Below are 26,748 nucleotides of genomic sequence, written 5' to 3'. Positions count from 1 at the left end.
AAGAGCACAAATGTACGCTCACGTGCGTTCAAATGCCATTGTCTATAGTTATTCCCTCATTTATATAGTAGCCTTTTCAACTGTCTTAACTTTTTTTTTTTTTTTTTAAGGGGGTTGGAAGGGCGATGATATTAAATTGAATAGAAAACAGCAGATTTTGGACGTTGGATCAGGTTAGTGAGCCGTGAAACAGGCTTTTTGTCAGTGCGCGTGCGACTCGCGTGCCGACCGACCAGCGTTGAAAAGAGGGGGACTCATTACCGGGGTCTCGAGCCAGACTTTGAAATTACAGTTTAATCAATATCACGAGAAATCTCCCAAATACCCCAACAAATAACACATTTCTTAAATAACTTCTCCGGAAATTATAATAAAATTCGATTATTTTATTTTCAAATAGGGTTAATTATAAAGTAAATTAATAATAAGTAGTAGCCTACAAATAATAATGCTAACAACAACAATTTAGGCTTAAGCTTATCTTTTAGACAGGACCTATTTCCACTGATAATTAGTGACAAAAACTACTCAGTGATTACGAGCTAATTTATGGACACGCATAAAGAGTTGTCCGCATTAAGACAACGGGATGTGGCTAAAGAAAGAGTCGGTCGTGATTGAATGTGTCCCACGCTTGAAAGGGTTAATCCATCCTGCGGGTACAAACAGGTCCACGGAGTCTCTAACTGGCGACAGATGGCCACTTTCTTTCGGCCACAAAGGGACGGAATACGGAGCTCTGGCGAATACAAATGGAAGAGATCACGTGACGCTTGAGGCCGTTTTCCTGACGTAGTCGGCCATATGGCGCGTGCCGGGGGAAGGGGCGGGGCCAGATGCCAATCACGGGCGCAGGGTGGGACTGTAGAGGCAGCCACAGACAGACATCCACTCGCATCTTCCAGCATCAGCAGCACCGCTATATAACCAGAGCATCACATCGGCGCAGCCACATTAGGCTTCAATCCGCAGGACTTCCCACACCACGAGGGGCATGAAACTATCATAACAAGACATTCAACAATTCTTAGGTATGTGTTTTTATTAATACAATCTGTATTTCACTCATTTGTGTTGAACTGACTATTAGCTTAGATCATTCTTATGATGAAGATTTAATTATGAAATGCATGTATTTTGTGATGCACTACGATGACATTGGGGGGAAAAAATCAACACACATATAACTGAAAATATATTTAGCCTATTTTTGTTACTTTAAATTGGCGAAGAAGTGCCGACCTTCACGGATAAGTTCATTGCCTTTTCAATCACTTTGAATTGAATTACTGTTGAGGAAAATTGAAGTAACAATGTGCAATCACAGACGAAGAATTTTCCTGTATAAGGACTAATAAAATACAGTCTAAATTTCTAAACTTATATCTGATAAATGATACAATATTTGTTGTAAAGGAAAAAGATTCAAAACTAGTTCGATCTTGTTGTTCAGTCGCGTTAAACAGGAAGGAAACACCAGTTTAATTATGAGAATGAACATTCAAACTCATTTACACTCTTAGAAAATAAAGATTCAGAGATATTGCAAAGAATATTTTTCTTATAAAGAGCCAGAAAGTAGTTTTTTTCTTAATACCCATATAATAAAAAGACTTATGTTTCTTATAATTTTTTTTTTTTTTTAATTCATTCATTCTTTATTTTAAAATGCACAACAGCAAGGGCTCTGTCTGATCGATGGTGTTACATAATAAAGCTGCATAAAGTATAAGCAGCTATGATTCATCCACAGGTGATGTGTTGTTGCATTTGGGAGATTCACAGTCTAGTGCATTTCATACTTTAAGTGTCGCGTGCCTCTTTTATGAAATACAATAGCATATTTAAAGGCTTTATGTATCGTTTGCAGAGTTCCAAGAACATGACGAAGTCTTACACTGAGGAAAGCATGATGCTGGAGTCTCAAACCAGCACAAACTGGACCGACAAGTGTCACAGCGGCTCCCAAGACGAGCGAGACGTGGACAAGACCGACGAGCCCATGCACAAGGATATGGAGGACGACGATGATGATGTGGGACTCAACCGACTCGAAGATGAGGACGACGAGGAGGAAGAGGAGGAGGAAGAAGACGGCGACGACACCAAGCCGAAAAGACGAGGACCCAAGAAGAAGAAGATGACAAAGGCACGTTTGCAAAGGTTCAAAATGAGGCGCATGAAGGCGAACGCCCGGGAGAGGAACCGCATGCACGGTCTCAACGATGCGCTCGAGAGTCTGCGCAAAGTTGTGCCGTGCTACTCCAAAACGCAGAAGCTCTCCAAGATCGAAACGCTCCGACTGGCCAAAAACTACATTTGGGCTCTTTCGGAAATCCTGAGGTCGGGCAAAAGCCCGGATTTGATGTCTTTCGTGCAGGCCTTGTGCAAGGGCTTGTCCCAGCCGACGACCAATTTGGTCGCAGGATGCCTCCAGCTGAACCCCAGAACTTTTCTGCCCGAGCAGAGCCAGGAGATGCCCCCTCATATGCAAACAGCAAGTGCTTCCTTTTCCGCTCTTCCCTACTCGTACCAGACGCCCGGTCTTCCCAGCCCTCCGTACGGTACAATGGACAGCTCTCACATCTTTCACGTCAAGCCGCACGCGTACGGGAGCGCGCTGGAGCCGTTCTTTGACACCGCGCTCACAGACTGCACCAGTCCCTCGTTTGACGGACCCCTTAGCCCACCGTTGAGCGTCAATGGGAACTTTTCCTTCAAACACGAGGCTTCTTCGGAATTCGAGAAGAACTACGCCTTTACCATGCACTATCAGGCGGCGGGCTTGGCCGGCGCGCAGGGACACGCGTCGCTTTACGCGGGCTCTACGCAGCGCTGTGATATACCGATGGAGAACATTATGTCGTACGACGGGCACTCTCATCACGAGCGGGTCATGAACGCTCAGCTGAACGCGATATTTCACGACTCGTGATTCTAATGGACATTTGTGAGACTGCTCGACATGGTATTCTCTTACGGCTGATGCAAAAAGAGCAACAACATTATATGCTTAATCTTATGTACGTATTTATTGTTGTTACTGCCTTTAGGAGAAAAGAGAATTCGTTGATTCTCGTTCACCTTATGTATTGTATTCTATAGCGCTTCTACGTTGCGGTCACACACAGGTGGGAACAGGCGTGACCTTCTTCAGAATGTGTTAATTATCCATGCTACAAAATCACAAGCAATAATTTGGAAACTATGCAATTTTTAAACCAATACTGGGCCAATTATAGAAATGAATAGAGATTGATATATTTTTCAACCTATTACATTTTACTACTTATCTATCCCATACTGAATTATTTTGTTGTGATTTTGTATAGAATTGTTAATTTTTTATAAAGTCAAATCCTTGCATCATTCCATGCAACCCCCATGTTAATGTTTTATAAAACTGATTTATCTCCTGTGTTTATAAAAAAACAGTACTCATTCTAGTAATAACCAGCAGGCAAGTGCTTCAAAATCTGTAATGTTGCCTTAGCAATGAATTACTGTAAAATCATGCAGAGTTGCACAATTCCCATCCTCTGAATCCCGTCTAATCCTACACGTTCAATCAGTGATCCTTTGTGGAATTTCGAATTGCTTGAGTGATGGGGGGGGAAAAAAAAATCGGTGTTAGAGTCTCAGTGTTGTACATAAAAGCTTGACTATCACCTTGTGTAAAAGCTGATCGAGAGGCCTGTCTTTCTAAGATGGAAAATAAATAATGGACTGAAATAGTCTGCTCAAACTATTCGGGTATTTTCGACTGAAATTTGTATATTGCTTGTGACGAAAGAACAAACAACGAAGATGCAACCAAAAAAGAGGTTGATTTAAAAGTGATTCTAGTCTTGAGACTGTTGTATGTGTGTATCGGTTTATGATGGAGGTTTAAGAAATAAAACAGATGGTTTTGAATTTAACATTATTATAGTCGTTTATGTAAAATACATGCATCACGCCCACCCCTCCAGAATAATGATTTACCATGCATTATATATTTTTATTTCATTTAGAACACATACTTGATTAGTCAGCAAGAAACACAATAATGAAAACATGTTAGGCTCAAAATTTAGGCAATCAAAGATTTCGAAACTTTTGAAACTGTTAGCTATATTTTGAGATTAATAATATGAAAACTCAAGGTTATGTGAATTTATATCCTTGAATATTATTGAACACATCGCATTCTGCCCTGACATAATATTAAAATGCTGTATCGATTTGGTCCTTTGGTGCGCAATAAGAGTGTTTCTTACCTGAATGCATATAGCCTGCAGCTAAAATAAATATTAAACCAGCACGGAGGAGACCGATGCAAAGCCACAATATTGTGACATCTCCAAAATTGTGACATTACCCAGGTTCATTTGAAACCAGATAGTCTCCTTAAAATAAGATCTCATTATTACACAAATGACATCCCGTGTAAAAGCATCGAAAGTCAGCGGAGAGTTTAATGTCACCATCGCTTTTGCGCATTTATACACATTTGTATAGAAGAGGTTTTCATCTACAAACATATTTGGAACTTTTAAATACACACTGTATATCTAAATACTTCTAGAAGAAGAAGAAGAAAGAAAAAAAAAACATTTACATCAGTGTAAATGAATTTGTCCTCGAGTCGTCTATAATCCAAAACCGTTCGTGCAAACAAAATCTTCTTAAAATATATTGGATATTTGTGTTTTATTTGAAGAGCAGACAGCATTAGTCCATTATTAAATGAAGTCTAAGTTGTCACTCACGTAAATATAGATTATAATGAAGACAAGAAGGTGTAAAGGGGAGTTATTGAAATACCTCCACACATTTTGGACGAGCATGTTTGTACGAAAATATATGCACAAAAATACATTTTATGCCGATGAGGATGACATTTTTTACAGATAAAATAAAACAATATAAAATACAATCTTGTAAATTCCTTTAAAATAGGCACGCGCGCTGGGTGAAAGATTTTTGAAGGCTAGCAATTTGAGACATGACGACTAACGTCGTCCTTTAGAAATGGTTTTAATTCACTTGAACATTGAGACTGTTGCATATACAGACAAAAACATATAAGAAATCAGCTGACACAGAAGGAGAAACGTCCACCGGGAAGCTTTGGTTACATCCAGGAACTGTCCAAGGTGCTGTATATGAGGAAGACTTTTTCACACCTGTTCACCTATGATGGCTAATCGTTTAGCACACCAAATAAACCAGGCCTCCAGTCATTAAATATATGGAAAGAAATTCAGGCGTGCATGTCTGAGGCAGCCTATATTTGTTGACATTAAACAAATTTAAGCTACAGTTGAGTGCCATCGATGTCAGACAAAATTAAAAGATTTTTGTTTACTTTTCTATTGCAGGCAGTCGTTTATTTTCTAAAACTAACTAATATATATTTGTAGTACAATTTAAAATCACTAATAAGTAATAAAAAAAAAATAAAATAAAAAAAAAGACAGCTTAATTATACTACAGGAATATGTTCAAATATCAGCTATTCATTGATAGTAGGCCCATGTATTCTAACTCTTTTTACAAGAGGTATATACATTTTTTTTAAACTTATTTTAAAAAAAATTCTAGTAGCTTTTCCAAAAGTGATAATCTTATTTTCTTGTAGGCTATTCATTAGACATGTTGTTACTAGTCTACTGTTGACATAAAAATGGATAGTTAGACTAAATGTTATAATAGTATAAACAATATTTCATATTACTACATATTTTTGAATGCTTTGTTGAAACAGTCATAATAGACCATATGTGAGGGAGGGCAGCGCGCGTGCTCGGCTAAGAAAGTCCGGCGGGCGGGCGCGCGCGCTCTAGAGGTACATGGAGACGAGGAACTTCCTCAAGAGCCTAGCGACCGGGAGCGCGCCGAGCCGGTAAATTAGTACACAAAGGCGAGTTTGCCCCGCACACATTCACATTATGTTTGAATCCCCGAGTAAATCGATAAATGTCCTCAACGCGTGGTCGGAGAGTCAGGAAGAGTTGCGCGAGACGCAACCGGCGTCTCCTCCTCACGGGACTGGAAAGCGAATCAAGATAAAAAAGAAAAAGCGAAAACAGCAGCAAAGCGCGAAACGCTCCGTCTCGGCGCCTCAGTTATGCACCGATGACGACGAGCAGGGGAGAAAAGAAACGAAATATAGGCCGGACGAACCGATTGTGAGAGGAATCTTCCAAATCGGGAAAAATAGCCATGACGTGGTTCTCACGGCAACGCGGGTAACATGGACGCCCATTCATCCCGAGACCCCTACAGGTGAGCAGCGCTGAGCTGTGTTTGCCTCCGTTTCCATGGCGATTGTACACTACTCATGTTTACTTCCTGTGTGTCTCGAGCTCAAAGTCAAATTAGAAAACAGTTTATTATTTATCGTGTTTATAGACACGACTACGCCTCGTGTACAGTGCGCATGCATTCTCAGCACGGGAAAAGTGCTCGGTGACATCATAGAGTAAACATAAGTAAAGAATGTATAAACTTTGTTTTTTTTTTAACGTTTTAGAATTCTAGAATGAATCGTTTTAGAATTTAGAGTTTTAGAATAATAATTTGGTCTTTCTCTGTCTTATTTTGGTATGATTCTGTCGCGTACATAAACACGTGATGCACAATTACAATACAATTAACACGCACGCTCTAGGCTCACACATCAAGAAAGTTGCATATATTTCTGAAAGTGAAACTTTCATGATGTTGTTGATGATGAATCCACGAAATCGTCCTCCAAACACGTTTGTCACTATGCTTGTGCAACAAAGTGACCTCATCCACAAGGCCGTTGCTTCAATGACAAAAGTTTGTCTTTGAGGTCATTTGATGGAATACACTAAATGTTGCAGATATGTAGACTAGCTTATGAGATTATCACATATCTTTTGAGATAAAATACATTTATGTTGTATGCATAAATTACACTTTTATCCAAAGTGTCTTGCAATGCATTCAATATATAAATATTGCATTCCCTGGGAACTGAACCCTGATCTTGGCATGCTAGTGTGCTATGCTGTATTGTTTGTGCGACAGGAATTGTTTTCCAGTTTTGTTCAAGGTGATTCAAAACATAGTTTTCAATAACTATCTATAAGTCAAGGGATAACGTTAGTATTTGAGTTAAAAAGTTCCCTTGTTGCAACATTAAAAAAGTCCACTATAGCTAAAAAGCCCTTTTAAATGCTTTTAATGAAAAGAAGCTTTTCGCAAATTTTGTGCTGCTCCATCAGTATTCACTCAAAAACATATTTTTTGATTGTTGTAAACATCATAACCAAAAATAAGCATATTGTGGGCGGGCCTTTAGCTCTGTTGTACCCTACTGTAATAATTACACAAGCAAAATAGGGCTACAACAATATAGCAATCCAAATAAAGGGGGGAAAAGGGGGTAATGTCAGTCCTGCCAGAAACTCATGTGTAACAGCTGTGTTGGTAATGGACTCCGGCTGACTGTTGTGACCACCTAAAGTAGGGCATCTGTCAGTCTTGTGGACAGTTAGCAAATGTCCAAGTAAATGATACTCAAAACTACCATCTGCATCATTACACTAAGAAGATAACCATATGACTTTTTAGGAGGATTTGATTTTCATATCAGATATCAGTGAAACCCTAGGCATGTGTAGTTTTTCTCTTTAGGTATCATTTAAGGAATTCACCATTTAATCTAGACATTTTAAGTTACAAGAAATATATGCAGAGGGGTCATTTTTGTGGAAACTGCAGCGGTCTCAAACATAAAGTGCACAAATGCATAGATATGAATTTGGTTTGCTGTCATCATTGAGGCATTCATTAAAAAAAGCCCTCAAAATTTGCTCTTAGAGAGCGGACTCCATGATTTATGGTGTTTTATTGATCAGGAATCAAAACCAAATGGGGAAAATGAAACAATTTTGAAACACGCCCAGCAGTTTGAAGCTGAGGCATGTACTTCCTGTCTTTGGCTGTTGTTTTGTGCAGGCACTTTAAAGCACGAGCGCTGCCGAGTGCAAGAGAGACTTTCAGTCAGCGTAAGCTTTATAGACAGTACTTTTCATCTGTGATCCAAGCTAATGTTATTAAGCCAGAGCTCTCATTACACAGAAAGCATTCATCTAATAACCCCCTATGGCCTTTACCAAATGTTCTCTTAAAAATGCCAAAAAATGACAGCGAGATCCCGATATACTGGGGTTCTCTATTTGACGCTCCTGTGCTTTTTTTCCGCCGAGGGATAACGGATCAGAATATTGCCCCTGATCCCTCAATACAGACAACTGAGAGAGATTGGAGGACATTAACCAGCAGACAAACACAATATCAAATTACATGATTGCAATGTGGCATTTCAGTGCTTGTTTCTATGACAACACTGTGTGTTGGATTTCAGTGATGATTTGATACCTCTGTTTACTTCTCCCATTGCTTAATTTCTGATTTTGCATTTTATTTAGGTTGTCATATGCTTTAGACCTACAAAAACAAAAACAATTGGATATATACAGTTTCCACAAAAATATTAGAAATAAGAAATGTTTCTTAAGGACCAAATCAGCATATTAGAATGATTTCTGAAAAATCATGTGACACTGAAGACTGGACTAATTATGCTGAAAATTCAGCTTTGCATCACAGGAATGAATTTAATTTCAATGTATCAAAACAGACAACAGTTATTTTAAAGGTGCCCTAGAACCAGTTTTTACAAGTAATATAAGTCTAAGGTGTCCCCTGAATGTGTCTGTGAAGTTTCAGCTCAAAATACCCCATAGATTTTTTTTCATAAATTTTTTTAACTACCTATTTTGGGGCATCATTAACTATGCACCGATTCAGGCTGTGGCCCCTTTAATATCACTAAAAATATCATGTTATCATGGATCATGTCAGTTATTATTGCTCCATCTGCCATTTAGACCTAGTCTGATGATTCAGCTGTGCACAGATCCAGACGTTAATACTGGCTGCCCTTGTCTAATGCTTGAACATGGGCTGGCATATGCAAATATTGGGGGCGTACATATTAATGATCCCGACTGTTACGTAACAGTCGGTGTTATGTTGAGATTCGCCTATTTTTCGGAGGTCTTTTAAACAAATGAGATTTATATAAGAAGGAGGAAACAACGGTGTTTGAGACTCACCCTATTTCACAATATTACTGTATTTTTGATCAAATAAATGATACTTATTTTTTTAAAAAACATCTAAAAATAGTAATTATTCAAAACTTTTGACTGGTTTCGTAAATATATTCATCATCATTTACTCACTCTGATGTTTTTCTTCCTTGGAAAACAAAATGGATTTTTGGACAATATCCGGACTTTTCCATATAATCTAAGTGAATGAGGACTGGAGCTATAAAGCTCCAAAATGATAAAGAAGAACCATATACTCTTAAAAATAAAGGTTCTTCATTTGTATTGATGGTTCCATGAAGAACCTTTCACATCTATGGAACCTTTCAATTGCACAAAAGATTCTTTATAGTAGAAAAAGGTTCCTTAGATTATTATAATGTTCTTCACTCACTGAGAAAAACATAGTTCTTAAGTGAACTGATCACTGAAACGTTCTTTGAAGAACCCAAAATGGTTCTTCTATGCTGGCATCATTGCGAAACCCCCTTTTGGAAGTTTTATTAACCTTTAAGAATACAAAATAAACATAAAAAAGTAGTCCATAAAAGTAGTGCTATATTCCAAGTATTCTGAAGCCATATGAAAGCTTTGATTTGATGAACAACTGAAATTTAGCTATCATTATTGACTGAAAATCTTGCCCTTCATTGTAACTTTCATTCAAATATGACACCATTAGGTTTGTCCTTAAGTACTTTTGTGACACTTCAAAATCATATGGGTTTGAAGCAACATGAGGGTGAGTAAATAATGACAAAAGTTAGTTCACCCAAAAATGAAAATTTTGTCATTACTTACTCAACCTCAAGTTGTTCCAAACCTGTATGAGTTTCTTTCTTCTGTTGAACACAAAAGAAGATGTTTCAAACAATGTTGGTAATCAAACAGTTGACGGAACCCATTGACTTCCATAATAGGAAAAAAAATACTATAGAAGTCAATGGGTGCCGTCAACTCTATGGTTATTGGTTACCAACATTCTTTAAAATATCTTCTTATCTTCAGAAGAAAGAAACTCGTACAGGTTTAAAACAACATGCGGGTGAGTAAATGATGACAGAAGTTTCGTTTTTACTATCCCTTTAAGACAGCACTAGCCTCAGAGCTGACAACAGGACAAACTGTAAATAATATATAGAGTTTCTTTTTTTAGAGGTCAGCTCTATTTCTGCCATATGTTTTAAAAATATCGTTCACGAGACATCACCTACAGCCTACCCAGAGTAAACATGCCAGTTAGCTCACCTTTTAAAAATGAAAGTAGAGCCTGCTGAATCGGCCTCATATTCAGCCGCAACCAAGGAAGAGCACGGGAGACTGGGATTGTTTGCCAAAGGGATCTGGGTTTGACTTTTTGAACCCTGAATTTGCTTAGCATTGGCCTTGGCTTTACTTCAGTTTGTCTGTTGAATGTACAAACACCGTGATTTGATCTGGGTGCCAGCGCAGTTCACGCCTCCAGTCCACGCAGTTCATTTAGATCACTCTGGTGGGTTCATGCCATGTGTGCGCTGCTTTTACCTCTGGCTCTGTAAACATATACAAACAAAGCTCATGGGACAGAGACTGCAAATGTATGCTTTTATTTATTTATTTTTTAATCATAAAACTGGATACAGAAGGCAACAGTTTAAGTAAATGATGCATGTTGCTGAAAAGCGTCTAAAATGTTTGCACTGAACTTTATTGCTTAGCCTAAATGATGGCTTATTTCAGGAGATGAACCTATCCACCTTACTTTGCAACTTGGAAGTAAGCTATATTCTTTGAATACGCAAGACTTCCCATTCATTAGCTTCTATAGGGATATAACTAGAAGAAATACAAAGTGCAGTAAACTATTTGCACTACAAACCAGTTTGTTTATATGATTATGATAATTAACTAAAATAGTATGATAGCAAATACCAGTTTGCAATATCAAGCAGCATAACGGACTGTTTTTGTACAGCTAAATTTAAGAGAACGACACCGGAATCCTTTGCACATTTAATTTACAAAAAACAAAAACAAAATATCTCTAATATCTCATTTTTTTTCTCTTATAGAGTTTACACTGAAGTACTCTGCTTCTCAGATTTCTGTACCAAAAAAATATATTCTTACGTCAATGTTTCAGAAGAGATCAAAATGCATGCAAAATCTGAGATTAATATGAACTCAAACATTTATCTGATTCTTTCTAGCCTAAATTATCTGAGGTACAGTACATCTAAACAGTTGTCTTTTTTGTGTCCGTTTTTATTTCTCCTAAGCAATTTTAGGAGAAACATCTGACACAAAAGTGAAATTTACATAAAGGCAGTGAATTCAATTAAGTCTTCTGAGCTATGAAGAACAACCTCTGACTCACATGAGTTCAACAGCGCTGCAAATGTGTTTATTTACAGTGAGATTTTGCAGCGTTGAGTATTGTAGCTAATCACAGGCATTTCTGTTGAAAATAATGACCAATCAAGGTGTTTAAGTTAACTTACCAGTAGTGAGAATCCACTCAATATCGCTCAAAACTCAGAATGAGTTTACGTTTAGCGCAAGTTTACTAAGTTTTACGCGCACAAATCCTCTCATTATAACAAACAAAGTGGAAACAATGTAAATAAAAGATTCATTGTGAAGTTTAGTCAGAGTCATTGATTAAAATGGGAGTTTACGCACTCAATGAGTTTGCAATTAACTGACTGACAGCTTCAGTGATTATGAAGTGATTGTAAATTGTATTCACAATTTGAAGAAAAGTTTTTGTTTTTCATGAGACTTTGTGACCTTTCCTACAAATATATACTTGACACCTCAGTATAAAATGTAACAAAAATAGACAAAAAATAGAAGAATCGATGTTTTAAAGGTGTTACAGAGGATGTTTTCGATGTTAGTGAGTTTTTTAAAATGAGCGTGTAAGAACAACCCCCCTCCTTCACAGCTCATTTTGAGGGAACGCCTCCCAAAACTCATGCACGAGGAACACAAGTGTTTGTTTACCACCGGCATTTGCTGTGTCGTGTTAGTGGATTCATTATGTTGGACTCACCACAGGTAACTCATAATCTGCAGTTGTTACTCCTGACAAAAACATTGCATGCGGCGCCTGTGGGAAGTTGGAGCGTCTTTAACAAGGAATGTAATGGCAGTGATTGACAAGCCAGAGGGCCAATCGTTTACGCGATTGGCTGATGTTTTTAAGTCCCTACCTTGTGCACAGATGATGTATATTGATATTATTCCTTTCAGTGCACCTAATAAATAGTCTTTTATCAGTTAGTAAAGACAGTTTCAAGTAATATTGCAAAAATTTATAAAACAAAACATCCTCTGTAACACCTTTAAATGTTATAATAGTGATTTGATAATCTCTAAAAATAAATTCTAAAGCAAAACATGCGAAAAAACCTGGAGTAGGGCTGGGTAAAAAATATCGATTTCTCGATTTTAATCAATTCTTATTTTTATGAACTGATATCGATTCTTAAATCCCAAGAATCGATCAGTCTAGTTTGTTTTCAGTTAATGAATGAACAGAACATGTAGCGCCTCCCAACCAATAAATCGCAATAATCTTTGTGCTTTGTTACTTTTGATATGAAGCAAAGTCTCAGATTTCAAATGACTTCCATCTTATTATGAGATTCAAAAAATAAATACCATTTTAGCGCTGTTTAATGTGACGTGACAGACCACTTTAGCGCCTAAGAGAAGCGGCAGCATGGAGCGCACGTGAACATCATCTCCTCCTCTTTAATACCAGCGCGAAAGAAACAAGACTAAACATCTGAAGGTATGTTAAAAGATACAGTACCGCATCAAATCTGTATCATGTCTCATGTAATCGGTCAATCAGTGTTTCAACCTCGGAAAGATGTCATTAAAACAGCTTGTAAACAATGTCACGTAACGTCACATTTACCTCAGAAAAACATATTCAGTGACCATAAACTCAGTCAGCTAGAAAAGTGAACTCTAGAGAGCAACATTCTGATAAATATAGATATGCACCGATATATTCATTATCATTTTTAATGTTCTTCAATATTTAATGCATGTTTGAATAAATCAGTTATGACAGCTAGCCGCGATTTAAATATTTATATTAAAAAAAAAATGAATTGGAGTAGAAATATGATTATGTAATTATAAACTTTATTTATACCTAATAAAAACATAATTGAGTGTAATTTAAGTGTTTGTATATAAATAAGTTAATTTAACCTTCAATATTATTATTATAGTAGTACCAACTGACTCCCATGTGTAGTTTACAGCATTAGTTTAATTTTTTTCCTCTAGAAAATTTGCCATGTACTGTAACTGAAATACTATATCCAAAATAATTGATATCGAATCGAATCGAAAGCATGTGAATAGTAATCGAATCGAATCGTGAAAATTGTGTCAGTACCCTATTAGGGAGTGGAAATTGCAAATGAACCAATAAGTGGTCCACTGCAGCCGTCTACTGGTTATAGTGGTAATTTCATGTGTTTGTTTTTATTTTAAAATAAAAGTGTTTGTATTTCACCAAGTGTTAGTTTTCCTACATCGTTTTACAAATGTGGACAATCTTTGAAGGATGAATAATTATTATTATTATTTTTTTTAAATCACATTGGAAATAACATTTAATTTGGATATTAGGCCTATTCATACTTTTGAGCTTTGAAGTGCTGGAAAAAGTTGTGTAAAGTACTTGAAGTTAGGGCTGGGCGATATATCGCATGCGATTCTCACGCGCATTTCGTCAGTAAAGCCGGTTCCCTGATTACCGCTAAATCGCCATCACCTGCTTTCAAACGGAGCGCCATTTAACAGACAGAGCCGTAGTTCACTGATAAGCCACGCAAATATCGCGTTCATTATCGAAGGCGATTCATCTGCGATATGAACGTGATATTGCGTGGCTTATCAGTGAACTACGGCTCTGTCTGTTAAATGGCGCTTCATTTGAAAGCAGGTGATGGAGATTTAGCGGTAATCAGGGAACCGGCTTTACTGACGAAATGCGCGTGAGAATCGCATGCGATATATCGCCCAGCCCTACTTGAATTACTTCATTCTTATAATAGTGGTCTATAACTGTCTAATTTGCTGGGTTATGATCAAAGCTATTTGTGATTTATATTTGGTATATGTGATTCATCTTTGGACGCACCACACACACACACACACACACACACATACACACTTGCCGAGAGAGTAAGATCGGATTTCATCATCGGGGTTTGCCATACCTTGGTTTTGGTGAATTGATGCCACTTCTCTAAACAATAATAAAAAAGAATAGGACTGGATTAAACTGCTATTTTTACGTCCATAATCAGGTATGACCATTGTAGGGATTTTCCATTCCATGATGAGAGAATCTAATTACTATATAGAGTATATCCTGAATGCATGCTCACTTAGGCTATCTCTGAGGGAGTAATACATTAGATGAGAGATGCGCAAAGCCATTCTTCTTCTATATGCGTTTTAAAATGATTTTGTTTCCGATTATATCCTAACATATTGACTTTAGTTCTCAGCTTTTGTTTCATCGATCACTTCGGCCATTTATATGAGGGCTGAACTGAACGAGCATGTCATGCAAGCAAATGCTAGATGGTTTACCATACACAAGCTGTGGTACTATTAGATCTTTGAAAATGACCTGTTTTTCCCAGAACTCTGAGGACTTTGGTTGACCATTGCGGTCAGTATGGAGCATCTGCCCCAGTGTAGCTCGCTGGAACTGGACTGACTGGCTCAGCCTCAGATTTCTGAGGCTAATTGCACCGCTGAGGTTATCTGATCCCATTTCACAGTACCGAGGGACAGAAGGGGGACATTTTTTAGTCAAGACACATTCTCCGTCCTCCACATGGAAAAATGCAGTGGAGAGACTGAGTGTCATATCAGTGCAAATAACTGTATACTCTTCAATAAGCATCAATCAACAAACAAAAAACATCAACTCTAGATACAACAATAAGTAATTTAGCAACATTAATGAAGTTATGTTACTTATTTAAGCTATCCAGTCTTACAGATTACATTTCCCCCCCTTCATATCCTCAATTTATTTTGGCTGGCAGCATAATGAAAAGTAGGTGACGATAATTGTTTATTTTTTAGAGCCTGTTTAAAAATAATGAGCAGAACATCATTAGCATCAATAATGAGTCATTATGCTGAGACATGCTCAGCTCTTCTACTAACACCTGAGACTCGAAGTAGGAGCCTCTGGTTACAGACCCACAGAGAGAGCGTGCGCACTTCCAAAACTGCACGACAGCATAAGAATGAGCATAAGAACAGCTTTGCATTGCATGGAATGCGTCTTACCATACGCCTGATTTAATCTGCAATGTTTTCACTAGGAAAATTTAAACAAAACAAAACAAAACAAAAAACAAAACAGTTCCAAGCTTGAACAGAACAACAAACTTTTCAACAGTCCAAACAACACTGGACCACATAAACAAAACAAAATGGAACTGAACAACAGAACAGAACAGAACAAAACAAAACAAAAGAGTTCCAAGCTTGACCAGAACAACAAACTTTTTTCTGCACTGACCTTGACAGATAAAGCAGTAAGTACTATACTCTTATTGGTGGCTGAATACATAAATTAGCCAAAAGTATTTAATTTAACTAACAACAAACAACACTGGACCCCACTGACAAAACAAAAATAAAACAAAACCATCAAAAGTTCTGGTGGCAAGTACTATACTCTTATTGGTAGCTGAATGCATAAATTGACCAAAATATATTAAAGGGTTAGTTCACCCAAAAATGAAAATTCTGTCATTTATTACTCACCCTCATGCCGTTTCACACCCGTAAGACCTTCGTTCATCTTCGGAATGCAAATTAAGATATTTTTGTTGAAATCCGATGGCTCCGTGAGGCCTGCATAGGGAGCAATGGACACTTCCTCTCTCAAGATCCATAAAGGTAAAACATATTTAAATCAGTTCATGTGAGTACAGTGGATCTATATTAATATTATAAAGCGACAAGAATATTTTTGGTGTGCCAAAATAACGACTTATTTAGTGATGGCCGATTTCAAAACATTGCTTCAGGAAGCTTCGGAGCATTATGAGTCAGCGTGTCAAATCAGCGGTTCGGAGCGACAAATGTCACGTGATTTCAGCAGTTTGGTGGTTTGACACACGATCCGAATCATTATTCGACACGGAAGAACCATAACGCTCCGAAGCTTAATGAAGCAGTGTTTTGAAATCGGCCATCACTAAATAAGTCGTTATTTTGTTTTTTTGGCGCACAAAAAATATTCTTGTCGCTTTATAATATTAATATTGAGCCACTGTACTCACATGAACTGATTTAGATATGTTTTTAGTACATTAATGGATCTTGAGAGAGGAAATCTCATTGCTCCCTATGCAGGCCTCAATGAGCCATTGGATTTCAACAAAAATATCTTAATTTGTGTTCCAAAGATTAACGAAGGACTTACGGGTGTGGAACGGCATGAGGGTGAGTGATAAATGACATTATTTTCATTTTTGGGTGAACTAACACTTTAAATTTAATTAACAAACATGCATGAAGCAAGAGGTGTGTACAATGATGAAAATCTGCATGCACAGACTATATGTGGGCTGACCAAAACCCAAAAATTATACAGTAATGTGTAGAGTTTGAGTTTTATAGATTCTTTAAAATGCTATTTAGCAAGCAGATTGTACCATGTACACCAATCAGCTGGCTTGTGTACTGAACACAGTCAAAGTTCAAGTGTGTGACCCCTCTGTATTGCAATAGGGATATACAGTGTCACAGTCTAATTGCACACAGGGAACAAACAGACGCTGCCTCCTTTGTTTGCATCCTGGGGGCTTGAAAACGGCAATATAAAAATGTAAATATTGGGTTTTGGTGTGTGGGTCTGGGCACACAGGCTTCCACAGGCACAGGTGGAAAATATGCTCTCGGACGCCATGCTGGGAACCACATGGCCCCACACAACATGGGGGCAAAGAGTGGCTTGCTGACCTGGCACGGGCTTTCCGCAGTTGGACCCCTTTCAAACCACGGTATTAGTTTCATCTGCGAGAGCGCTGCACGCATCAACAACGAGTATAGGGAGAAGATGAGACAAAGAGACCCTTTGCCAGACTGAACCCTGTGAATGCAGGTGAAGATTTAAAAGACATTAATGGATATTTATATGGAGAAATAACTGGATTTTCACATTTTCTGGCGGAAGGAGTGGTGCTTACCTGTAAAAAACCTTGTAGAGGTTGTTGCTATGAGGTTGTGTTTACTTGCTGGAGAGATTCTACAATACAAAATCATGTTCTTAAAGTGTGTTTTTGTCATATTTTCTAGTTAAAAATATCTAAAAATCCTTGTAACATGAAAATGTACTTAAGAAGCAACACTGCATTAGATATTAAGACTTTAGTTATATGTTTAATACAAGTGCATTTTTCTCTTACCACACACTGGCAGATTTTTAACATTTATTTTACCAAGTATAAACAGCATGTTTTTAACCAAGTTAAAAACAATTATAAAAAATCTGCCAGTGCTAGAAGAAAAACTCTTATATAATGCACAAATGCACTTACGTTCAATATACAGTCTATGAAACAAGTCTTAATATTTTATGCAGTGTTGCTTCTTAAGTACATTTTTAGATATTTTTACTCCAAAAAATCTAGTTCTTATTTTTACAGAGTGTCATATTCTTTTTGGCTTGGGTCCCTCTTTTAATGTGAATCTATGAGATTTTTTTTGTCCATTTTATTGTCTACCAGGCAACAATTTTGTTAGTCTAAGCACTTAGAAAAGTAACAAAACACTAGCTGCAGGTTTGCAGATTTATGTCTGAATCACAAACAGCACAAAGTTTACGGTTAGGGTTTTGTTCAAATCACTAATCTTAAGTATATGAGCAATGCTAAAAGTGATGCTTCAAGCACCACTAATAAAATCAATACATATGCATTAGACAACATGCATATTGAAATCTCACTGTAACAAAGTCTAGCAGCTCAAATCACTCCCGGTGTAGAATTGATTCTTTTTGTCCATACATTAGTTGCATGATGACATGACGTCGGGCCCCCTGCATCTCGCCTTTGCCGGAGCGCTGCTGAGAGGAAGCTTGTATCCATCTGGAAGCAATAAAGTTTTCTAGAAGAGTGCACAGTTTTATTTAATCTCCCCGTGTCTTACTGTGCCTCAAATGAAGGGCTGTTCCCATCTTGTCATCTGAAATCAGCCTCATGTGCGCCAGAATATGACACTTGCCACGCTGGGGGCCACAGACTCCTCGTTCCCTGCTTTGTTTTCTGCTCTCTGGATATCCGCCTTGTGAGGTTCAACAGAATTGGTATTTTCAAACTAATTAACTAATTTCCTAGCATGCAAAGCTTTTATGACAAGCAGCGATTCCCAACATAAAGAGCTAATTTAAAATAATTTTTACATTTTTTTTGTTACACATTTGAAAAATGAAAACAAAAGGCAGAACCTGTATAAATGTAAAGCTTAATAAATAACTTGATGCACAGTGCACTCATCCATGTAATTTAGGCATTTAAGTTCATTTTTGCTAAGACAGGCATCACTGTTAGTATTTATCACATTTGGCTTAGTGATTTGAAAGGTTTTAAACACACAACTCATCCTGCATCATTTGTGCTATGGAAATGAATAATACCTCAAATCCTGCAGCTTGTTGAGGACAACATTGATTATTTGGGCCAGAAACACTATGCAATGCCCTAGCAACCACCCAGAAAACCACAGCAACCGCACAGCAATGCTCTGGCAAACACCTTCAAAACCATTGCACTGTTGCTTAGACAAGCACCATTTACATTTTTACAGGCTACAGCAAATGTAAAAATCTCTCTCAAATCTATTCAGCATATTATATACAAAATCACAATTATAATAATAAAACTGCATATTAGTGCTGTCAATTAAAAAACAAATTAATTGCACATTTTTCTGTAATTAATTGAGATTAATCACACCTAACATTAAAGTTATGATATTTTTATATTGTAATAATTTCACATTTAATCTCTAAATAATATAGAAACAACATAAAAAGCAGTATATTTTAAATATTTGATATAACAGGTAGGAAATATCAAGAAACTGAACAAAGTTATCAAACACTCCAAAGTCTTCACTGCATAATTTATAAATTCATTTTTTTATTAAAACTACAAAATTTATTCAGTTAAGGGCAATGACTGATTTTCATTTTTTTTTTTTTTTATTCTTTGATTAACATTAATGACAGACTTTAGGAGGTTCATTACATTACGTATAGGGTCAGTTCACCCAAAAATGAAATTTCTGTCATTAATTACTCACCCTTATATTGTTCCAAACCCATAAAACCTTCGTTCATCTTCGGAACACAAATTAAGATATTTTTGATGAAATCCGAGAGGTATATGACTCGTAGACAGCAATATAATCAACACTTTCAAGGTCCAGAAAGGTACTAAAGACATTGTTAAAACCGTAGATATGACTACAGTGGTTCAACCTTAATTTTATGAAGCGACGAGAAAACTTTTTGTGCGCAACAACAAAACAAAAACAACGACTTGATTCAACAATTTTTCCTCTTCCCTGTCATTCTGTTACGCAGTTGGTGCAGCGAACGCATTGCAGAGCTTCCGCGTTTACATCCGAACGCATGTCGCCTGTTTTAATGATGTCTTTAGCACCTTTCTGGACCTTGAAAGTGGTGGTTAAATTACTGTCTATGGACGAGTCATATACCTCTAGGATTTCATCAAAAATATCTTAATTTGTGTTCCAAAGATGAACGAAGGTCTTACGGGTTTGGAACGACGTGAGGGTGAGTAATTAATGACAGAAATTTCATTTTTGGGTGAACTAACCCTCTTTTAGAAAAAATTGAACAAGTGCAACAACTCGTTCTACTCTACTGAATTTAATTTCATCAAGCCTGATTTCATGTAATCCGGAAAACATGAATCGGCAGCCAGTAATGATAGCGTGTGTGTGTGTCAGCGCTGGCTGCGAGTGGTGTCTACACACAGAGATGCATGTAATTGTCAATGAGAGAGATGAGCTCTCTGGAGACGACAGATCCATAGGCAGTCTTCAGGAGGGCTCCGTGTTATATGACCTCGCGTGTTAGCAGACGTGTCATATTGATTTGGCCCTTTGCAGCCCCTTTAGACCAATGACCCTGAACATATGGCCCTTCTTATTTGTGAACTTGTGTGCCCTGCAGCAGAGGTACCAGTGGCAAAAACCTTCTTCATCCCCCTTCTCTAACCCCAGCTTTGGGTTTTTGTATGGATTACTCTCAAATCCCCTTTAGATCACACAAAAGAGGTGTGACGGCTTTTACAAGAAATCTACATATTCTGTCTATGCATCTTAAAGGTGTTTTGCCTTTTTAACTGCTGCAGCATACAATCTTTCAGGTTGTATACTGTATGAACTTGAAATGTGGGTGTATGCCACAGGTAATCACTAATCACATTTATATGGACACCACATTTTTCAATTAAAGGGACAGTTCACCCAAAAGTTACAATTCTGTCATCATTTACTCACACTCTTGTTGTTCCGTTGCTTTTTTTCCCATGAGAGGAGAAATTTTCAAGAATATTTATGCAGCTATTGTCTATACATTTTCATAGTGAAAAAATACAATTATATATATGTTTTTGAAAGAAGTCTCTCATGCTCACCAAGGCTGCATTTATTTGATCAACACAATAAAAACTGTAATATTGTGAAATGTTATTACAATTTAAAATAGCTGTTTTCTTTTGAATATATCAGATTTTATTTACTCATTACTCCAGTCTTCAGTGTCACATGATCCTTCAGAAATCATCCTAATATGCTGATTTGCTGATCAAAGAAATATTTCTTATTATTATTAATGTTGAAAACAGTTGTGCTGCTAAATATTTTTGTGGAAACTGTGATACATTTTTTTTCAGGATTCTTTCATGAATGGAAAATTCAATGGAACAGCATTTATTTGAAGTAGAAATCTTTTTGTAACATGACAAATGTCTTTACTGTCACTTTTGATCAATTTAATGCATCCTTGCTGAAAAAAAGTATTCATTTCTTAATAAAGCAATAAGCCCTGTGAAGCATGTAAACCATGGCTTCACGGGGATTATTGCTTTCATAAAACGGTTACCACACAATACAAATTTAAAAGCCAAAAAATATGTATCAATGCAACTTTCAATCATTAAAATCATTAAAAGGCTTCCTTCCACTGGAAAAAATAGTCCCTGGCCGTGAACAGCAACAGAAGTTACATTTATTACGCCATTAGATGGCGGCAAAGACTGTCTTTATGAGCAAGTCACTCAGTCGCAAAGACTTTTATATTGAAACTTGTTGTGAACACAGAACAAGACGGAAATGACAAACGCTTTGACTAGCGCTGTCAGTGTCAGCAGGGCACGGGAAAACCCATTAAATGTTAAAAGGACAAGATTTTTTTTATTATGAACATAGGACTGACCTGAAGGAAAATGCTAAATTTGATTGCAGGTAATACACTTGGCCTGGTCACTCGATATCTCTCTCACAATACTCTTCTACACAATGGAGTAACGTTAAGCTTCAGTGAACAAAATAGAGAACAAACATATGTTTACGTTGCTAAGAGTGGTTGCTAAAGCAACATACACATTCAGTGGCGCAGCGATACTTATGAAATGCGGAATTTTACAACGCTTCGAACGCGGCTCAACCAATCAGAATCAAGGGCCAGAACTCTCCGTTTTATAATAAAAAACTCTTATTGACCCCAAAGTTTTGATTGCAGACTGTCCTCCAAAAAAACCCCCGACCCTATAGATCGTTTTTCAAGCACCTTTTTACAACCTATATTTACGTTTTAAATTCATGCGCCCTCTAGCTGGCATAAAAATAATGACAGTGTCATGTTACATCTGTCGTCATGAAATGACATATGACTGTCGTTACCAATCAAAATGCGTGTTCATTTAAATGTAATGTGTGGACTTTTTACACCATTTGTCCTATTTCCATTTAGCAAAACTCATTTTTTTATTAACGACTACAGCAACCCCACCCCTAAACCTACCCTTAGTGATTCATAGTGCTTTATTCCCTTGGATCGAACCCACGATCGCATGATCACATGATTGCATATTGTTATATATTGCAATGCTCTGCCAATTGAGCTACGTGAAACCCGAAATATGACGCAGATAAAAGGGAACAATGCAATAAAATGAAAGTTTCCTGTTATCAACTTTAGTAAACGCTCCTATGGGTCGTATTTAAGGGAAGTGACAAACAACCTATATAGGCGTACTGGTTGGAGAACATGTTGTTTGATTTGTAGTATATGTATATGTATATGTTCAGAAACAGAGTGCTGCGGCTCTGAAATCAAATATAACACAAGTTTGATGTCATTGTGTTTGGAAACACTCAAGAACAGCCAATGACATTCAAAACCAGACAAGAGTACTAAATATAAGCAAAAATACATTGAATATGCCTGTATGATTTCTGTCTCCTCACTCCAAAAATGTTCAATTTCTAGACTTTATACAAACTGTATGTATCACATACCAACCATTATTACTTGCATATTCCAGTACAATGGATACTCGGAATAACGTGACTCAACATTCCTATTAATACAAACATATGCCAGCTGTCTTATTCAGCGATCTTGTAACTAGTGTATAGTCTCATTTGAATTATAGTATCCACCTTCAAATGATGTGTATATAATCGGAATATGACCAAAATTAAGTTAATTAATAATAGAATAAAACAGTCAGTGGCTTTTATTGCTTAACCTTATGGCACTTCCTGTTCTCATCGCAAAAAGAACCTGGAACAATCAGTCATGAGCAAATGACCTTGGTAAAAAAAAATTTCTAGCATAATTTTAACTTTCATCAGCGTTCTAATACTTGTGTAAGCTTTCTAACTGCATCAGCAAAGCCACGTCAAGAGATTAATTTTGCTGCCAATTTTAATGCAGTTGTTAAAGTTGCATCATTATTTCCTTAAAAATAGATTAGCAAGTGTGGAGCTATAAAGTGGCTAAAATACAATGGAGATATAAAAAAAAAAAAAGTTTGTGTAAGCAAGAATTTAGGGGTTCCCAAAAATAGAGAGAGCACAGTATTAGCAAAAAGTAAAGTTCCAATTGTGTGGCCTGTTTCTGAGCAGATCAGCAGGAAACGCTAGTCAGACTCATGCTTTACCATGGTGTAGTATCTCAATCTACATCTCATTGCTTCTACTTAGCGGGCAGCTCATTTAAACTCAATTTTTCTGCACTTAATTGGGGGGACTAATTAGTCCTATTGCCAAAGCCTTAGAAAATCAGAGCCCAGACCAACCTGACTAGCGCTGTGCACATGCTGACAACCGCGGCCTGAAAAGGGCAGTTGTACAGCAGCTCTTTATTAAAAAGGGTGGACATGTGCAAAAACTGCAACACAATTAGCATCAAGCAGATAAGTCCTGCTTTAATCCTGTTTACGGTCGGCATCAGGCAGATGTGCCAAGATTGATTCAGACAGGACTCCGGCTTACTGTAATGTAGCAGGGGAGAAGCCCCCCTTTTCGGCCTGGTCCCATTCTCCCCCTACCCTTCAGGACCCTCCCTCTCTCTCTCTCGGAGGCAGCTTCCTGTACATGACCGTTAACACGGGCCACTTTGTCATTTGCCCTGGCTCAAGGAAAGCTCTGCCGGGAGAGATTATCTCCTATTCCCACTAATTCAATTGACTCAGGGTTTTGTAGAGTGACCACAATGAAACGAAGCTCCGGAGTTAAATAAATAGAGTGGTGGAGGTATAGAGAGGTTCCAGCAGAAGCCTGAGTAGGAACAGATGGCGGCGGGTGTCTTGCGCAGTAATGTGAGAGGGTAGTTAATGTTCTGAAACGCGGAGGTGCGGCTCGGGGTGCTCCTAATGAAGAAAAGCTTTCACACAAGGAGAGAGAGACTGTCATTTACAGAGGCAGCTACAGAACTCGGTCCATCTTAAGGCTAGGCGACAGATTTCAGTACGGTTTAATTGGAGTTTGCCTGTGGGTAATCATTTACAGCGGGGGGTCAGGGGAGAACAGGAAGATTGCAGCCCATCGTAACGCTGGGGTATCAAGTGCAGTGCTGTTAAAAGTCTGAATTCTCACCCATTAAAACTTAATTTTGTTGTTTGTTTTAGTTCTTATAGAAGACAGGGGAATTATAGGGATAGTTCACCCAAAAAAATTTAAATTCTCATTCTCTGTTGTTCCAAACGTGTATGTAGTTCTTTCTTCTCTGAAACACAACAGATATCATTTTAGACCCCACTGACTTATTCTATGGGCAAAAATAGTTTGGGGTCAGAAAGATTTTTGTTGTTGTTGTTGTTGAAATGAATACTTTTATTCAGCAAGGACACATTAAATTGATCAAAACATTGTTACAGAAAAATCTATTTCAAATAAACGCTTTTCTTTTGAGCTTTCTATGCATTAGATAATTGTGAAAAAAAAATCTGTCATGGTTTCCACAAAAATATTAAGCAGCACAACTGTTTTCAGCATTGATAATAATAAGAAATGTGCCTTGAGCAGCAAATCAGCATATTAAAATGATTTCTGAAGGATCATGTGACACTGAAGACTGGAGTAATGATGCTGAAAATTCAGCTTTGCATCACAGGAATAAATTATATCTGAAAATATATTAAAATAGAATACAGTTATTTTAAATTGTAATAATATTTTACAATATTACTGTATTTTTGATCAAATAAATCAAGCCTTAACTGTTGAGACTTTTTTTGAAAATCAAATTTTGAATGGTATTGAAATTCATATGAACTATGAGATGGAGGAAAAATAATAAGTAAATGCTTTTGCGTTCTCTCGAAAAATGTTTTGCATTCCCCCAAAAACTTTACATTCATTCGCAAAATGTTTTTGTTCTCCCAAGAAGCTCTGCGTATGCTTATAAAACGCAAAATTTCTCGGGGGAATGCAAACGTTTTTGTGAGGGAATGCTAAACTTTTGCGAGAGAACGCAAACGCATTCAAATATTTTTTTTATTGATGGGTGCAAATGATGACAGAATTTTCATATTTTGGGTGAACTATCCCTGTAAAATCTTTTAATTTTCAAGTGCAGTTTTGAAAAAAAAAAAAAAAAAAGTCAATATACTAAAATACGAGCTGCAAGTCATTTCGAACTAGTTATGAATGCAAACCTATACAGCATTTTAAACATTTTATTACTGCTGTGTCTTTAAAGGTCAAATAGGGTGAAATGATAAAAAATAAATTATGTTTTGGCATTAAAAAAACACAATACAAGTGGCCAGGAGGTGAAAAAGTGTATAACATGACTTTAATGTCTCTTGTATGTTTGCTTTAGCTGACCGTAATGTGAGGAAGCAGGAGGAGTATGTGGAGCTGAAGGATGTGTTTGCTGTGAAGGTGAAGCGGCGACGCTCCGTGGGGCAGCAGACGGGCGGGACTCTGCTGGGCATCACACTCTTCCAGTGCAAGAAGAAAGGGCTCAAACTCAAGGACCATGCCATCCACCTCAACAACCTGAGCGTGGACCACTGTGAGACTTGGTTCAAAAGCCTTAAAGACATCCTCAGCGGTACGTTCACACATCAAAACAGTTATAAAAAATAAGGGCACAAATCAAGCATTAGGCATTTATAATTATTTCTTGGAGCTTCAGTGAATTTTATGACATACATTTATGATGTGCAAACATTAACCTGGTCAACATTTGCTTGACTTTATATTTTATTGTGTTTGCTGACATTTATTGAATAAAGACTGGCCAAGTCTAAAATGAATTACTCTGTTCATGAACCTAGTTAGTGTAACATTTTAAGTGCGCTCGTGATGCAAGGCAGCATAATTATTCCACCTTCTAAGATACTTTACTTTTGCCAAATTCTGTGGCAGCATGTATCCTTTGCAGAGAAGGCAGTCTCATAATGCACTGCAAAAAGCTTGGTTAGAAAATATCTATCCAAAATGATAGACAAAGTAAAAGAAATTGTAAAAAACTTTGAATTAGAAACCTTTTCTATTCTGATTCGGATGTGTTGAAGAGCTTGCAGCTTTGTCTGGTTAGAACAATGATGTCTCAAACTGAGAATCATTATCAAAAGTTTTCCTTTATTGAGCAGTCTTACAAGCTCAGATCTTTGAGATCCAGGAAGATTAAAACAAACAAATTAAACAGAGCTATAAAGTATCCAGTCAGCGGTTCCTCGCTCCAGTCCTTTTATACATGGAGTCAATAATGGAATAGACTAGAAAGCTGACTAATACAGTAGACTGGAAAATCTACCTGTTCAATAGACTTAGAAGTTTACCAATATAATAACTTAGAATGTTTACTAATATAACAAACCTGAAAATTGACTCTAACAGACAATTCACCTCTAAATAACAATTAAATACAAATAAATCATTAGTAAAACTGGGCTTTTTTTTTTGCAGAAATACTTAACAGAACCATTTACCCAACATTTTGTATGCTGTGTACACTACCGCTCAAAAGTTTGGGCTCAGTTAATACTTTTTTTCATCAAGGATGCATTTAATTGGT

The 26,748-nt window shown here is 37.2% G+C and overlaps 2 protein-coding genes across 3 annotated transcripts in view; both read left to right on the top strand.

The window, feature by feature from the left end:
* Window positions 1-863: 863 nt before the first annotated feature.
* Window positions 864-3,748, top strand: neurod1 (neuronal differentiation 1). Its single transcript, XM_048194504.1, has 2 exons — window positions 864-1,031; window positions 1,871-3,748. The coding sequence occupies exon 2, from the start codon at window positions 1,883-1,885 to the stop codon at window positions 2,933-2,935; it is 1,053 nt and encodes a 350-aa protein (XP_048050461.1). The 5' UTR covers window positions 864-1,031; window positions 1,871-1,882; the 3' UTR covers window positions 2,936-3,748.
* Window positions 3,749-4,075: 327 nt separating this feature from the next.
* cerkl (ceramide kinase-like) overlaps window positions 4,076-26,748 on the top strand; it is an 85,260-nt gene continuing 62,587 nt past the window's right edge. For both annotated transcript variants that reach the window (XM_048194502.1, XM_048194503.1), the window contains exons 1-2: window positions 4,076-6,270; window positions 25,546-25,779. In XM_048194502.1, the coding sequence (XP_048050459.1) occupies window positions 5,934-6,270; window positions 25,546-25,779 (571 nt within the window). In that variant the 5' untranslated portion in view covers window positions 4,076-5,933. The remainder of the gene's footprint in view (window positions 6,271-25,545; window positions 25,780-26,748) is intronic.

The sequence above is a fragment of the Megalobrama amblycephala genome, linkage group LG6 (assembly GCF_018812025.1).
Source record: "Megalobrama amblycephala isolate DHTTF-2021 linkage group LG6, ASM1881202v1, whole genome shotgun sequence".
NCBI classification, from domain to species: Eukaryota; Metazoa; Chordata; class Actinopteri; order Cypriniformes; family Xenocyprididae; genus Megalobrama; species Megalobrama amblycephala.
The sequence above is the reverse complement of the archived record's forward strand: the minus strand, read 5'-3'. Positions and strand labels throughout refer to the sequence as shown.

Coding starts and splice junctions, on each gene's coding strand:
- neurod1 (XM_048194504.1), top strand. CDS start 1,883: ATGACGAAGTCTTACACTGAGGAAAGCATGATGCTGGAGTCTCAAACC.